Raw genomic sequence first — 17,406 nt, forward strand, 5'->3', positions numbered from 1 at the left:
AGATGTTGCAGATTCAAGAGAGGAGAGGATAATGCGAAATTCGTGCTTCGTCCCTCGAGTGCTCGAACGTCTCGACAAAAGAAATTTTCAAATCATTTAACTGGACAAAATTTCAGTTACAGAAGAATTCCGCGTAATATAAAATGTTCTGAAGTGTACAAGGCCTTTCTGGAGGGTACTTACTGGGATTTTTCACATCGTTCCTTCGTGAACAAGTCTATGTATTCCGTGGGTGGTAAACAAGTGTAGAACACGTTCCACAGTGAGTCCATAGAAGAGAGGTTTAACTTGCGGAGCGCGAAAACGAAGTCCGTGAATTTAGCAACAGTAACTGGCGTGGTTTCGTTGAGAGGAAAAGCAGTGATTAGGTCAGTAAGAAGGTTTGATACATAAATGAGGTCCATGTCATAAACAGGCAATTCCTTGATTGGAGACACGTGTTCGTAAAGGAGGTTTGACCTTCGTCTCTCTGAAATGAAAAAGCAAAAACCGCGAATTGAGCCTACCAGTTTCAGCGCAACTAGTTGAGCTCTAATTAATATACATGAAGGTGCCGTATCAAGGAATGTATTCCCATAATATACCCAGTTCGACCATTTGCTTAACGGCCAACGGTTTGACTCAATCGTTGCAGCATCGTACTGCCGTGATCCGACCTTCGAGCAAGTGGGGCCTCAACTTTGGTGCTCAAGCCTAGCACGTGCCATTTTCGCGCAAACTTTTACCGCAAGCCTCTTTTTGCTCAGATGTTGCTGTTTACTTCGGTTTTTTTTCCCTTTGATTTTTGAAATAATAGTTTTCAAGCTTGGAGTATTGCCATTTGTCATATGCGTTTGCTTTTATCAGGGAACTCCCCCGAACACAAGTTCTTTAATTTGCGTTTTAGGTACATTACTTTTCCGTTCTCTGCAGGTATGCATAGTGTTATGTTTCCGGGTTAACAACTAGTCTTGAAGACTTCAAACTGTTTTGCTGAAAAGCATATGGTAGCGTACAAATGACCGCAACGTAATCCGGGCTCAGTGAGAGTCATTGTCGGTCACACTATGTCACGCTAGCATCTACGCTTTAACACATAGTGAACAAATTCGACCTTTCACCAAAAATGCAAGTTAAGTACCTACGAGGTAATTTCCATTATTTTGCTAAACTTCAAAGCCGTATATACGAGTTTAATCTTTAAAAATTGGTACGTAATTTGCATATTAAATTATGACTTTAAGTAATGTGAAATCATAAAAGCACGCTAACTTGTTAGTTGTCAAGTTGAAAATATTAGACCACGCAAGATTGCGCCATAATCCACAAAAACATTCATCCAACTCTTACCTCCAAGTTCGTAATCAAAGAATAGTCCAGTCCACTGTGTAGACTCCAAAGTCAAATTTAGTCTGAGAAAAGAAATACATGCGTAACATTATAAGATAACTCCCCCAATATTATAACACGCAATTCATACTACGAAAGAGTTGTAGAAACTAAAGGGCTGTGGAAAGAGCTTCAAGATTCATTGAATTTTTTCCAACGTTGTTGGACGTTTTTAGATACCGGGCCAGGTAGCATGGCAAACGATTTCAACACTTCGAACTGCAGCCACTGTTCGATTGTTGCTATGGATACAATTTAAAGTGATCGATTAGTGCTCATGCGCACACGTAGCAATGTTGATGGCATGCTTTAATTTCATTCAGCTTTCGCTGACCGCTTTCGCTATGACAGATGGAGTTTGAATCAAAGTTCAAACGCTTTTAAACTCGTTCAGCATGATCGTTTTAACTTCGATTTAATCAGTTTGAACACTCTTGAAAGGGTTGCAAACGGTTTCGAGAATGCTGTTGACCCAAATCAAGCAAATGTTGGAGCCGTTTGCATGCCCGCAGGCTCACGTTGTTAAAGAGGACATAGTTTTTGAGTGGATGTAGAAGTTGTTAACCAATCGATTCTTAAACCACCGTCCCTTCCCCCCCCCCCCCCCCTCACCCTTCCATTGACGAGTAAAATATATTCCCATTAGACAGAGTAAAATCTATTACGTCCCACTCCCAGAGGTTCGTTTCTCGAAAGTTTCTACTGAAATTTCGGGTGACATAAAACGCTAGTATCTTCAAAAGGAAAACGTTTCAAGTGATGAAAACATGTTTCAAAGATCTGTTTTTTAGAGTAAGCTGGTTTTCAGTCTCACGAATTGCTTTCGGGCCAAAATAAGTTTCGGAGCTTTTGAGAAATAGGCCCCAAGAGTCAAGGCGTTAAGTAGTGCTAGAAATCCGAGGAAATCCACCTAAGCGTTTGCGTAAAGGAAATGGCCCTCAGAAGGAAAAAGAGGAAATCTCTGACCAGGGTGGGAAATTAAATTAGTCTCAAGATCAGATTAATTTAAAGGACACTACATACATCTTATTGAATGGTTTAAACATATCATACGGGCAACGAGAAAAATTTCCGGACGTATTATATGTTCAGCCTTTCATTTCTTCACGCCATTTTTTTTTAGTATTTTGGCTTCTTTCTGCTTTGACTGAGAATCGTATTGCATATTAGGCGCGTGTGCTAAGGACGAACACAACAGACGAAACCATTCAAATGTTGTTCATTTGATTGGATAAACGAAATGTCGAGCAACAAGCGATGTTCTCGGGCTTTGCATCGTTCTGAAACAATTTCTTTTTCTGCAAAATTCCCGTTCCGTCCGTATTTGCTCTGTTCTAAGCCGGTCAAACCTGGACACTACAGTGTATTACTGTCTCATATTTACGGCGCCTTCTCTTGACCAAATATGGTAAAATAGCGGAATAATGGTATAATAAAATAATATTTGAATTAAAAATACCTGAAATGTGTCACTATAGAGCCGATCAAAAACAGTATTCCAGAAAATAATTCCTCCCCATTCCCCTTCCAGTCCATGTTGAATCCAAGTAAAGTTCATTGCAGTGAACATCACGATATTTGCAGATTCAAGAGGGGAGGAGAATAACTTGCGCAATTAAACTAGAAACATCTTTTCGAGCAAATTATGCATTTGCATTTGCTTGAATGTCTCAAATAGTTCGTCTTCGATTTTTGCTTACTTAGAATGCGTAGAAAACGATTGTCGCCAACGCTATGATAATTATAAGGTAGCTAGGCCTCTAAAGAATAAATGGGTCAACTGCCACGCAATTTCACGAAGAAAAGAGGCTTCGCACGCCCTTAAGTGCTCACCTGATATCGGTTGTCACGCCCGCACCACTGTAGCTAAAAGGCCTCAAGAGGTGTGTTTCGTGACATTCCACGGTTTTGATGTGGGCATACTCATCGACAATGTAACGACAAAAGCTTGCAGAGTTCAACGGACCCTGTATGGTCTGAAATAAGAGAAATTTGTTGTCCATTAAGGCTGGTTTTCACAGCGACGGAAGAAACACAAGCAACTTTTGTAATTGGTGCAATTTGTAATAAGTAGTAATTAACAACAAATTAGTGCGACTGAGTATCTACAATTGTAGCTTGTGCTTATCGTAATGTCACTAGTTATTTAACTCGTTTTCTTCGTTTGTAATTCAGTTATGGCACCTTATTTAGTTTCTGCTTTGATTTGGGAGCTCCGTGTGTATGAAATAGGACAAGACCTGCATCACGACAGTGGAACTGGATACCAATTCACTACGGGAGTATTGTGAAGATCCACATGATATTTCGTTTGGTTTACACTTTTAGCGTGGTTGTCTACATGGACCTATCACTCAGGATTACTCTACCACAAAGAGCCTGAAAGAGGCTACAGTATTGCCAACATCAACGTTTTCATGCAAACAGAATAATAAACACGGTGGCTCTAAACGGTATGATCCTCTTTCTGGATCTTGCTGGCAATAGGATCTCTCTCCTTTAGTGGTAATTTCTCTTTAGCAAGCAATTGAATCTCCTTACAGAGTTGACGTTATACAGTACAGGGTTCAACTTGGTGCTCGTGTAAGATCGGCTGGAGCATTGGGACAGATTCTTGGCCTTGGTTATTTCCATTCCTGATTCCTTTAAGCTAACGAGCCTGTATTCTGATTCACAGTCTCCAGACACATCGACCTGTGAAGAGAACCAGTCAAAAGAACCACGTTAATTGGCTCCCTTGGAAGGAAGGGGTGAAGGTGGGGGGGGAATTAACTTATGGTCTTTCATTTCTTTGTTCATTACAATGGCTGGTGTGGGCACATGCATTGTCCACAACGGATGCATGCCGCGATAAGTAATGTTTCATTAAATTCAAATGGTTTATATTTATTTACTACGTTTGGTAATAAGAGCAGAAATTAGGAATACATGTGAAGGATATCCCAATGGAATTATTCATTGTAAATTATCCAAATTTGAAACGAATCCAACTGCCTTAAAGGTTTTCCTGCAATACTCGTCACAAATCGTTGAAACAGACACCGTTTCTCTCGAATTTTCGGGCAAAATCCTGAAATTTCTACTTCAAATGTGCCTTCTCCCTCCCCAATGTTGAGCCACGCGTTTTTTGAAGCACTGAGACTACTGTGATAACCAAATCGGGGAAGGGGAAACAGACACAAGTGTTTCAAGATTTTTGACGAGTATTGTAGCTCCGCAAAAATCTACTGCCAGCTAATTGCATCTGGTTGTGGTGCCATGTTCTGGGATCAGAGACCGCTGATGTAGGGGAATATGTAGCGAGATTTTTGAGCCACGTAATTCTTGAGTTTATTAATGAATCAATAATATTGCAATATGTATGTAATTAGTTACCTCAGGGAGAACTGTGTGTTCTTTCTCTGTGAACTGAAGTTGCAAAGCACTCAAAATTCCACGTTTGACATTCGTTACATACAGTGGTTCTTCCCATGGAGTATGAATGGCCTCAAAGCGGCCATTGTTTTCGGTGAAGAACAAGCTGTTATTCTCCAAGGCTTTCTTGAAGCTCTCTTGGTTGGGAGAGGCCTTGAATAACTTGTCATTTTCTGGTGAGGCCTCCATTACTTTCACATCCGAAATCTGCGTGAAAGGCCAAAAATGTCATTATTCGCTAATGAATTTAAATATAATTTTAAACCAATCTTAATGTTTTGTCACGAAATGATCATCGCTCTGGAATCTTGTGCGTGACAACAGATATTGTGTGACCTTGGTCTACCTCCATGAGTTATTTCTTTACAATTTCAAAACCTTAGACAAGAATGTTTCAAAGCTCCTGCAAACTTGCATTATCTGAGGGATGAAAAAAAACCCATTTTTTTCACGGCACGCTGTGTGAAGGCTGTGTCACACAAAACTATTATTACACCTGATCATGACTTCTCAAATGCGATTTGGCTCGAGAAAAATGATCACTCTCAATCCAAAGGATATTTATTAAATTACTTAAGGTTTAGGATTGGCTGAAAAGGTTTAATTTCGTGGCAAATCGACCCAGAGTTAGTAGAGGGGACTGATTCCCCTCGAATAACTCTGATCAACTTAAAAGTGACACGATCGGAGAAGTTTGGACAACGGGAACAACCAGGTTTTCTCTCGAGAATAATTCAAAGTTAGTTGAAAGCCCCTCAATGCTTTAAAATGCTCTTTCTTTCTCCAGAAAGGGTTCAACGGATAATGGACCGGGTAAAAGACCATGTTATAGTTGTGTGCTTAATTACTTGGCCAATGAAAGTGAGGCTAGAGCGTGTTTTGATAGAAACCTCACAGCTTTTCTTATGCAAATTCCTACTTATTAGCATGAGAACAACATCATCAGCAAAAGGAAAGCAGTGCGGTTTCTATCAAAGAAAGGTCAACTCCAGCCTCACTTTCATTCAAAGGCCAGGTCACTGAGCAAACAACTGTAATATGGCCTACTCCCTTCTTTTTCTCTTCCTATTGAACCCCGGAGGGGGGGGGGGGGGGTACTCCCTTATAAGGGCTTAATGGGAACGTGCGGCCAGCCAGGGCATGTTTTCCGGGATTTTTGTCTTGAATAGGGTATCGAATTTATCATTTTTTGTCTTAATCAGGGTATCGATTTATCAATTTTTGGGTTAAATGTCTTAAACAGGGTATCAAAAATCGGAATTCTGTCTTAAAATGGGTAGGAAAATCAGCGATATTCGTCTTAAACAAGGTCAGGGTATTAGGGACCGCGCCGCATCTCCCCAACCAGGGATACATCGAGTACCCAACCCCTCCCCCCCCCCCCCCCGGGCTATTGAACCCCGAATAGTCTTGCAGATGAATCCTCCCATTCATCGTAAAAAACAGCCATACAAACATACAAACCCTGAGGATATTCCTGCAATCCCCTAGACCTTCGATGGTACATTTGGCTTCGATTCGATGTCCTGTTTTCTCACTTGAAGTTCCTGTCACGCTAGTCAGGCTGGTGGCAACATAGCGATACGTATACTTCGTGTTCGGGAGAAACCGAGTCTTGCCTAAGGCGAAAGAGAACGAACATTGTTTAATTAAGGTGCTTTCCATGTAACAGTTACACGGATTTGAAATTTTGGAAGGTCCATTGCCAACGCGTTCGTGTAAGATTCCCGCCAATCATGGACATCCGCTGGAGAGGTCATTATCAAAAATGGTGTGGCATCGTGTAAAAAGGGCCTCTTTTACCCGGCGAGTACGCTGAATCAACATGTCACTCACAGGCCGATAATATTACGCATACAGGGCACTAGCCACAAAAAAATTATGACTGAGGCAATGTCCATGGTTAAATTCTCTCCGTAGGTATTTTATAGGTGTCCATGATGAATACATTTTGAAGACAACACTGGAATCACGTTATATTTTAAAGAATCCCGAATAAATTCCTGAGGCAAGTGCCTCGGTCAGTGCCTCATACTCGCTACTCCCCTGAAATAAATAACGATTGTTTATTGATCAAGGCTAGCGCACAAATGGGAAGGGAGGGGAGCCCTAAACGAAATAGTAGCCACTCCCAATCCTATTTTTCACTTTTCAATATTGTTTTTTTCCTTTATTTTAAAAAAATTATTTTTAGATCAAACTTCTCTCTCGTTCCCTCTTTTTAAGGGGTTGCTTTGGAGGGAACGTGCCATGAACTATAAATGTCTGATAGAAGGAAAGTTGGAGCTATCCGGGAAAGATCCACTTCTCTTAATTAAATACTAAAACAACGGCAGCAAAGGAGCTAAAACGTTAACGTGATGACCGATTCGCGAAGGAAACTAGCTGAATAGAAACCTTTACAGTTACAGGATTTGACTAAGAAAACCAGTTTGTAGTGCAAAAATGCACGCACAATTTCATTATGTCTTCTAATTGGACATTTTTTAACAGATCTCATATTGCGCAAATTAGATTCGTGATCGTTGCCACAACAGATGTTTGTTATCAGAACTCGTTTATCACGAGGCTGTCATGAAAACGAAAAGCTGATATTGACCTTAATACAAGGGCCGGATATAGACACTCATCAATAGTACCGATATAAACATATTTAACACGTAGGGTAAAGATCTTGGCGTACGAAAGTCAGTGCGCATGCGCATTTTTCAAACAACACCCCTCCTCCAGACACACCCCCTTTAACACTTTCCTCGTGACTGAGAATCCGCTCGTTCTATTGTTTTTGTCCTCCAATATAATCGCAGTCTTCACAAGATAAGAGCCTCTCTATTTTTCGAAGGAATCAAGAAAAATTTTAAAAAGGCCTTTTTAAAGCAAAAGCAGTTAAATAATCGCTCTATCATAAAAGGAAAAGTTTAGATAATATTTCTTGCTTCCATTTGCGAGATCATTTTCAAGTAAACGAAGAACACAAATCGTGGACTATTCTACATTCCGTATTGCTTTTTAATCCCAAGGAATATTTAGCAGGACATTAACCAATCCTCGATAAGGCAGGACACTGTCACACATCGATTAAAAACGCCATTAAAATGCATCGCAGTTTCATGTTTTTTATCTACGCCTGTATATTATTATGTTATTATTAAGGGATACTTCAACGTCACCGGAAATCTCCATTAACAGGAAAAGATGATACTTAACACAGGAAACGTGTCACAAGAGGAATGAACAGGCACTTTTTTAGCACGTCCGCGTGGTTAATCCATTCCAATCACGTGCTTCAGCCCAAAATCGATGTTGGAGGTCAGGTCTCCAAACCAGAAGAACCCGGGAATTTGTCCAAACAATGTACCGACCTGCGTCGAAGCGCACATATAAAACTCTACCACAAATTTGAAGTCTGCTTGGTTCAAATATTCACCCCGGCGCTCCACATTTGGAATCTTATCTGTCTTAACTCTGTGACTCAATTCCGATTTTGTGGAACAAAAGGTCACAATATTAGAGGGTATTTTGAGAGGTATTTTAGGAATAGCTTTTTGGGGAACAAAGAAACACTGATTGTTCGGATAGCCGCAATTGTAAGACCACATAGTTACTTAAACGTTTTGAACACGCAAAGAGGTAAAGTTCTGCCTTGGTTAACGAAATTCTTTTCAAGAAAGCCAAGAAAATGTGCTCTCGGATAATCTTTAGTTACTTAAACGTTTTGAACACGCAAAGAGGTAAAGTTCTGCCTTGGTTAACGAAATTCTTTTCAAGAAAGCCAAGAAAATGTACTCTCGGATAATCTTCAGAATTTATTTTAACTGACATGCAGGGTCCAAAATAGAAGTACAAAAAGAAGCTTCGAAGATGATGTTGTTAATCGAGTTCTCCAACGAGGGCATGAAAAAAGAAACCGCTCACGCCCGATTTGCTGGTAAAAGACTGAGAGGCCATCATGCAAAAGATCAGATATCTTGGCAAAGTACGTTTGATACCTGAGTCGCAGATCTCCTCGGAAGTCCTCTCAACGGGAACTGAAAGGAAAAAAAGACTGTTGTTCAACGCTTTGAGTAAAATAGTAACAAAGCAAACAAGGAAACTCAAAACCCCGAAAACAGAAGCGAAAAGCATAAAAAACGGGAACATTGACGTTGTATTGGTATTTTCGATGGCCAAACGAATCAACTCCCTTTTCTTTCACAGCTCCCCACGATCCCTAGTATGCATGCCACTTAATTTTTACAGAACACACGGAGTTGGCCTTTTCTATATAAGTTAGGTCGGCATTCATGATTGAAAACGAAAAGAGGACGACAAAACTTCGGCGCTGATGACGGAGATTCCGTTGACCTGTGCTATCATTATTATTATTATTATTATTATTATTATTATTTTCAAAAGGTTAATAAAGAAAATTAAGTTATTCAAGGTTAGACTTCTCCAAGTTTGCAAATTGGAAACAAGAAGACTTCCTTACCAGCCAATACGCCTCCAAAGAACAAGCAGGTTATGAATAGCTTCATTTTGCTTAGTACCACCTCAAGACTACAGCTTCTGTGAGGAGCTACTGAGCATAGCACTGCAAAGCCGGACTTTTTATAATGACAGGAGTCGGAGGAAAAACAATACCTTGGTGTAACAAAATATCATGATAGCTAATCTAAGATAACAGATCAGCAGGAAACCTGAGTGCACACCGCATACTCTAACCTTGGGGGAGAACAAGCATCAAAAATCATATCTTTGAAACTCTCGATCAGGGCGCATTTCTGTATTCTGTATTTTAGGACATTTATTTCGTTTTCTTGTCGTTATTGACCCAAACTCCGTACCCGTGACTTAAGTGAGAGTTGACATTCGAGAACACAACTTATTAATTGATTTCCATTGTTCAGCTTTGTTTTCAATTTGAAAAAGGGATAATTGATCTTGATTGGAAAACGTGCGGTAAATAATTTGAAAACCCTATCTAGGATAATTGAACAGCAACGAATAAAAGTAAAAACGATTTATTTTTTTTCAAAACCTACTCTAGTTCATAACTGTGACCTCTGATTATTCTTTCATCACGCCAAGAAGTTTTTTTGGACTGGAATAGATCGGAATGAAAAAATTACTCATCTTAGAAACAAATACAGTACACAGTTTTTAATTCAGGTTACAATATATTCAATTTAATAAACTTTAAAAAGCATTTTTGATTGCTTTGAATTTCTTTCTTGTAGTCTGTGGAAAGAGACAGAAAAACAAACAGTATGTAAACGAATTAAAGCAAGTCAAATAATTTTGCCCCAGTAAGGATGAAAGGAGCTTTTCAAGCTCCGTTATCAGGCTAAAGTTCAAATAAACCCACGCATTATCACGGAAGATTCACGTGTAACGAGGTCTGGCATTCTGTAGCACTGATACACAACGACATAAAGAAGCGATGTTGTGCAACAACGCCGGTAATTGCATATTCTACCCTGCAGCCTCCTGGGTAACAGCTGTCCAACAACATCTTAAAAATCCAGTAGAACTTCTAGGGGTTGCTTCCTTCCCACCAAAACCATTAACATCAACTTGTGCTCTTTTGAGCTCTGGAGATCTTTGTTAAGGCAAAAAGACGAAATAAAGATTCAGCCTCACTTACAAGGGGTGTCTACAAACCGAAGACCGTAGACACCCCACTTACAAGGCAGTCCTTGAGGAATCTAAAAAAATATCTGCGACCTTGAACCATTAATTATAAGGTAAAACAAAATGTTGATAAACGGAAAAAGAAGATAGAGAGAGAGCGCGTGGAAAAGGAGGGAGGCCTTATCAGTTTCAGGTGAAACCTAAAAATCCAATGCTAAGATCAATGTGGACAGACAGTCTGAGTATGTTTATGATGAGAAACTAGCAATTTAGCCTCCGCTTTCCTCCATGATACCTGAACACAATCTTGTAGCGGCCGGTATGGTTTGAAGAACGAGGCATACAGCAACTACACGCCACCCATATGCAAATAAGTGGCCGGGTATTCTACAGTTCAACTCAGTTAAATTTCAACTTTTGCCGGCGTTGCGAAGAGAAGCTAGCTTTCAAGACTTCAGAAAATTTTTTTCACAAACTGCGTTCAAGAATGCGACCATAACGAGAAATTTGACAACATCAACTATTTGACAGATTTGGAGAAACGTTACGGAGGCCAGGAGTTTTTGACAAAAAAGTAATCATACCATTGTTCAGGAGTGGAACTCAAAGTTCGTAGTTTGCTAGGCATTCCACAGTCCGGTCCTACAAGTAGGGCCTATACTATGCCAAAGAAAGCAAGGGTATCTTACAATTGATTACTTAATTGATGACCTGCTGTAGCCCAGAAATGAGTGTGGTGACGACAGTGAACAGGAATTACACGGAACTCACTTCTTTTTTCATGTAAACCGCGTAGAAGTGATGTGAAAAAGTCACAAAGGTGAACAAGTTTTTGTCAGCCAAAAATATTTTGTTGACAGTGTAACGGTTCACAAGTTGCTGATAACACGAGAGTACCGGAAATGACGCATTTTAATTGAAGACAAGAAAACGAAATCTAACTTTGGTTCAGTATATTCATTTTTGCTAAACAATTCTTATGTAAGGTAGTTTTCTTACAGGAGATACATTTGGGAAACATTTTGGAGGATATTTACTTCCCTTAGTCTTCTAACAGAAAAAAAAAACATTTTCATTTTCTAATCGACATTGCACCCCCGTGGCTTCCGTTTATAATCAACTATACGGATCAAATCGATAGTCACCAAAAGCTGCATTAAACGCGTCTTTTAGTGTGTACTGCTATGATTCGTCAAAAGGAAAATAGGAGAAAACCATGCAGGGAACACATGCCTGAATACATTCGAGCGACCCCCGCGGACAATCTCCCTGAGGTTATTGTTGAGTGTGGTGGGGTGGGGTGACAAGCGTGTCGCAGGCGACCATGTCTCTTCTCACCAAAACAGAAGCTGATTTGTTTATTTATTAGTTGCAGATTGACCAGTCTAAATTCCTTCTTCTTAGTTTCTCGAGAGAATGCTATGTACTCCAAAAAGGGTGAATTTTTACACTGCTTATTAATGCTAGCGTTATCTCAGTATATTCGAGTGTTGCATCCGTAATTACACATAACAAGAGAATTTTATTCCATAAAGCTCATTTGATCAAATCTATACGCTTTATTTTCACTTGTGAAAAAAGCCTATACAGCCAATCAGACGGCTGTTTCACGTGTGAAAGTGTAACCGTGCAAATAGGACTTTGTTATGGAATTAAATTAAATTTGCATTTGGTTCTATTGTTAGTGAGTTTTTATTTCTACTTTGCGTTCAGAGAACTATTTCAATGAAAATTCTCGTCTTACGTGTAATAAACAGCTCACGACATAGAACTTCCTTTGTACGGGGATGTATGCACTTGTTGTTTGTGTCAAAAACCCTCTCTGGCTCGTACCTCGCTCGTACCTCGCTCGTCCGGGGTTTTTGACACAAACAACTGGTGAATAAAAGCCCGTACGCTGCACTTTCTATGACGTAAACTATATTTACGAGGCGATTGCAAAAGCACTGCCACTTTAAGTGTAAACATTTAATACATTGGGGATAATAAACTCCAAAATTTAATATTTACAGGCACCTGGAGAACGTATTTCCCAACTTTAGACGGGAGCACCCAACGAGCTATTTTGTTTTTCAAAATTCATCAAAATATATCATGGCCATAAAATAAACCAAAAATTGCCCTTTTGGGAGAAATTTCTCTACCTGCTGGGAACTTTTTGTTTGTTGCGCACTCCCAGCAGGGCAGGTTTGCCAGCAGGGCCGGGCGGAAGCTTCCCAGCAAGCAAGCAAATAGGTGTGGCCGAAAAGGCGTCAGTTCACTTAGGGGAGGGGGGGAGGAGAAAATATAAAGGGTACATTGACTCCTCCCAGGAGAGGAGCGACGGCGAGGAGACTGACAACAATTTGCCAGCACAACAATAACCCTTTTCCAAGCAACATCCCAATACTTCTTTTCCAGCCAGCAGGTACACCCCCTGCGGAACACTGTCGTACGTTGGGTGGCCCTGTTTTGAGCTGACGAGCTATACTCATACCAAACCTCCACGGGTATTAAGGGATTTTTTGGGGGGGGAGGGGAGGGGGGATAAGGAGTTGAACAACTTTAAATAACATCAACATGGGAGTCGGTTACCTTTTGTAAATTAATGTGTCCTCACAAGCAAGAGAAATGTTTTATATCTCAATCATCCTCTGTAGTCTTTGTACGTCCGGTAGGGGTTGGAGGTCAATGAACCATCCAATTATTCAGTTATTTGAAAAGACTTGAGGTTTCTGTTCCTAAATAGTTTACTAGAAACTGAGTCAAGCACTTCAGAGTTCAGTACATTCTGTTCATTCATCTGGTAGGAAATTGAGTTAATTAAGAAAAAGAAACAACGAAACAGCTTTGTTTGCTCACGCTTGACATATGGTCTATTTTAAGGAGCCGGAAGCGTGCACAAACCCCCCAAACGTGACCACATTTATACAATTGATCCTCTTACTTAAATTCCACGTAATCCTATAATCATGATTGGTTTGTCTTATATAACAAAGATAACGAAAATCTTAACCTCTTCATAGCGTTAAAAAAACAAATGACGATCATGCAAGAGAAAATCTTTTCAAAAAGGGACATTTCGTGTATTTCATTCCTACCTAAGAACCGGTAAGGAAGTAACGGAATAAGTTCCATGTTAAAGGATAGAACACGAAATAGAAGCAACCGTTTCCCGCCCTCTTCATCAAGGTTGAGGAAGATTCCTTGATACGATTGTGGCCTAATTAAAGGTGCATTTCTTTAATATTTGGATTTCCTTCTGTTTTTTTTTTTTTGTTTGTTTGTTGCACAAACTTCCACGAAAACCAGTTTTACAAACCTGTTGTTGTTTGTAGTCCAACATGATGGTAAACGTTACTTGCGTCTACTTTTGCTTCGTCGGAAAAGCCAACTTGAAAAATCGAGGCTCTGCAATAGATACCTCGGTTTCCGACCTTATTCGAGTGGATCATCCCTGAATGAGGCCTCTAAAAAAATATACTATAGATGTTTGTCATGCACCCTTGAAAACAAGGTCTAAACAAGTTTTGGCAGGTTTGTTACACTGGTATTTTTTAATATGAAGAAAAATCAAATTAACATGAAATCGGCAATTCGTCATTGGAAGCCACTGATTCACTGATTCATCATAAACGTTTTATCTAGTAGGTCAACTCTGCCCTGTATAACACAATATTTACACAACGACTTTATAAAACATGCTTATTACCTCGACGCGAATGATGTACCACCTCCGTCGATGATGACGCCTTTTATTGTAGCTACAGTCGACCTTTGCATCGAATCTTGGAGAAGATTGCTATCGGTGTTGCCATTCTGTTTCTGCCTTCATCGCACGCAATATTAAAATTTTGACGAATTCAACTAAACTCAAAGCTTGAGTAACAAATATTATTTCCATAAATGAAAACAAGTGTAGACTCACACTCGGGTTTGATTCATGCATGAAATAAACTGCTCCTTGCAGCCCTATCTCCCACATAATGCTTGTCATGAGCCCTCCTCTAGTTTTCTCTGTTGCGCAAAACCCCAATTCTTTCAAACAGAAAATTTCGATGAAATTCCCGAAACAATAAATTTATCTCGCTTACAAGGACGATAATAATGCAAATATTTTAAGTGGAAAATGGCACAAATCAGAACAAAGACTAGGTTGCCAAATCAACTTACACCTGCTTACACGCCTCAAAATAATCGAAGTTTGAGCCGGTCCAAAGAATTCACAGAGACAGTATTTCCATCTATTTTATGATAGGCAAAACTCCTGACGACGTGGCGAGTTTGTTCAGCAATACGAGTGCCTATTGAAAAAAGTAAGTTCTCGTTTATTATTTGTCGCGGCTTTACGACGCTTCACTAGGCATCAGGATATCAAAAAGTAATTGTCTAAAGTAAGCGAAGCTTATTTGAAAGTTCGATAGATTACAGCGGTAAATAAACGCTTCCAGCCCTTAATTAATATCGATATCTGAAATACGTAGCACAGACTGAGAAAATGATACTCACTGTTTCAATTTAAAGCAACTAGAACACTGACCCCGCGGACGTCAAGAATAACATTCGAAGTTAATATATTCTTTCTTCAAGGCTTTGATTCATGTTATTTCCTACAGAGAAACCACAACAAATGATTTTTTGAATTTGTCGCTATTGACTGAAACGTGTTGTATCAAGCCAAATACCAACTTCCGACTCCAGCACACTTTCGAATGAAGCTCCCACCGCTTCAAGGCGGGGAAAATAACTTGAACACTCAAATTTGCTGAAAACGTTTCGGCAAAGAACGCATTTGTTTCAGAACAAAGGGAATTTCAGAATCGCTTGTTTTCGCCTTTAAAATTCCCGGGTGCCGCCATCTTGAATAATTATGAGGAGTATGGTCGCTAAGCTGTTACTGTACCCAGGTTCTTTGGGTCCAAACAACAGGGCGGTTAGTTTTTCTCATTTGCATTACAATGTAATCTAACGTGAATGCGAGGCAATTTCGGGTTAAAACTACAAAATCGCCTGAAATTGCCTCACATACATGCTAGATTTTATTGTAATGCAAATGAGAAAACCTAACCGTGAAAAGGGCTATTCACCAGCTGGCTTTGCAAGTTCGGTGCAAAACGTACTACCGTCAGGATAAATTCACAATAACTGTAAGGGCCGATTTACACGGTACGATTTTTGTCGCATGCGACAAGCTCACGAAAGGCCTACGACATGACTTACGATTGTCGCAGCGTTTTAAAACATGTTTTAAAACGCTACAACATTTGTTTCTGACGTACACAACAATCGTAAATCATGTCGTGGGCCTGTCGTAAGCCGTTGTCGCATGCGACAAAAATCGTACCTTGTAAATCGGCCCTAACAAAGTTCCTCAATGCGATTAAGGACGACAGGAGTCACTTGCGAGACCCCGGGGAAAAAAGAAATGCTGGAGTTAGGAATGAGGGAGACTGTGAAGAGGCCTCGGCAAGGTGGAGACGATGCCATATTAGAAACGAGCTGATCATGGTTTCTCGGCACTGATTTCGCAATGAATCTTGACCTCCCAAATTAACTCATACGGTTATAAACAGATTTTGAGGCCCACTTACAATGTGGCCAGTATAAATTACGGAGTTTTAATTTTCGCAAAATGAGTGATTAGGTATTGAGCTAATGTAATGGTGTTTGAAGAGCATTGACAAGGGGAAGGGGGGAGGGGGGGGGGGCTACTCTCGGCGGAGAAAAGCCCTGGGAAATAGGTTAGGTAATGAGAGACCTTTCCTTCGGAAACCACAGGAGATGATGCTTACAACCAAAGTTGTTTAAAAAAGCGAATGTATCGAAAACAGAGATGAACTGTCGGACTACGAGCTTACGGAACAAAAATCTTAAATTGCTCTCCGATCAAAGCAGAAAAATTTCTTTGCAGAACGACAACAAGAAAATACCGTCAAGAACCAAAATTTGACCCGTTCATATAACAGTTTTGGCCGGACAGGAAAACATTTTGCTCTTGGTCGATGCGCACGGATCTCGCTACCTTTGATGCGTATGCCTACCGAGTACAACTAATTTTTAGGTCAGCTGCCCATAGACCAAATCCTTGAACTTGATTGGCCAAGGCCTTGCTATCCCTCGGTCCGCTCCCCAATAGAATGTTTTCACTCACGTGATCAGAAACCTTGTTGTTCTAATGAAACAAAAGAACACGTTTTTTCTCTCTCTCTCTCTCTCTCTCTCTCTTAAAAGAGTATTAAGGGCTAACTAGAAAACCTCGCGGTTCCTTTCGCCCAAGGCTGCAAATAATTAATTACTATTCCTTGTTATCCTATTGTAAATTTTCTCATGTATATAACATTTTTTTCTTGTAATAATTCTAAGTGTGACTCAATAAAGATTAAAGATTAAAGATTTGCATGATAATAAAGCTCAATTCACGGAGTATTAGCCCGGGGGGGGGGGGGGGTACTCCCTTATAAGGGCTTAATGGGGACGTGCGGCCAGCCAGGGTATGTTTTTCGGGATTTTTGTCTTGAACGGGTATCGAATTTATCATTTTTTGTCTTAATCAGGGTATCGATTTATCAATTTTTGTCTTAAACTGGGTTAAATGTCCTAAACAGGGTATCAAAAATCGGAATTCTGTCTTAAAATGGGTAGGAAAATCAGTGATATTTGTCTTAAACAGGGTCAGGGTACGAGGGGCCGCGCCGCACCTCCCCACCAAGGGATGTATCGAGTACCCACCCCGGGAGGATTAGTTAGGTGCACCAACATGGCAGCCGGACTTCACGCGAAAACACTCTATACTCGGACAGCGAAAAGAAACCCACCTTGTGAACACAGCTATCTGAAATTTATTAAACTAACTTCGGCAACCCATTGTTTTTATCAAGCTTCTTTCAGTATTCAAATCCAGAAGCAGCTTTTCGTTTTTAGTCATTATACTTCCAATTCGGAACCAGCAAAAACAAAATAATCTCGTTAAAAGTGGAAGTAACATCCCCATACAAATTTATTGCCCCAATCACAGCACCATGCCGCTTTCTC

General features: G+C 40.1%; 1 protein-coding gene across 1 annotated transcript in view; it reads right to left on the reverse strand.

Annotated features, from left to right (window-relative positions):
- LOC137992314 (uncharacterized) overlaps positions 1–9,372 on the reverse strand; it is a 31,699-nt gene extending 22,327 nt beyond the window's left edge. Inside the window, exons 1-8 of the mRNA XM_068837586.1 lie at positions 9,254–9,372; positions 8,772–8,810; positions 6,247–6,401; positions 4,744–4,989; positions 3,910–4,062; positions 3,202–3,344; positions 1,330–1,391; positions 184–469 (exon numbers count right to left, since the gene is read on the reverse strand). Of these exons, the coding sequence (XP_068693687.1) occupies positions 184–469; positions 1,330–1,391; positions 3,202–3,344; positions 3,910–4,062; positions 4,744–4,989; positions 6,247–6,401; positions 8,772–8,810; positions 9,254–9,299 (1,130 nt within the window). The 5' untranslated portion in view covers positions 9,300–9,372. The remainder of the gene's footprint in view (positions 1–183; positions 470–1,329; positions 1,392–3,201; positions 3,345–3,909; positions 4,063–4,743; positions 4,990–6,246; positions 6,402–8,771; positions 8,811–9,253) is intronic.
- Positions 9,373–17,406: the final 8,034 nt, after the last annotated feature.

Source organism: Montipora foliosa, chromosome 2 (genome assembly GCF_036669935.1).
Source record: "Montipora foliosa isolate CH-2021 chromosome 2, ASM3666993v2, whole genome shotgun sequence".
In the NCBI taxonomy this organism is placed as follows: Eukaryota; Metazoa; Cnidaria; class Anthozoa; order Scleractinia; family Acroporidae; genus Montipora; species Montipora foliosa.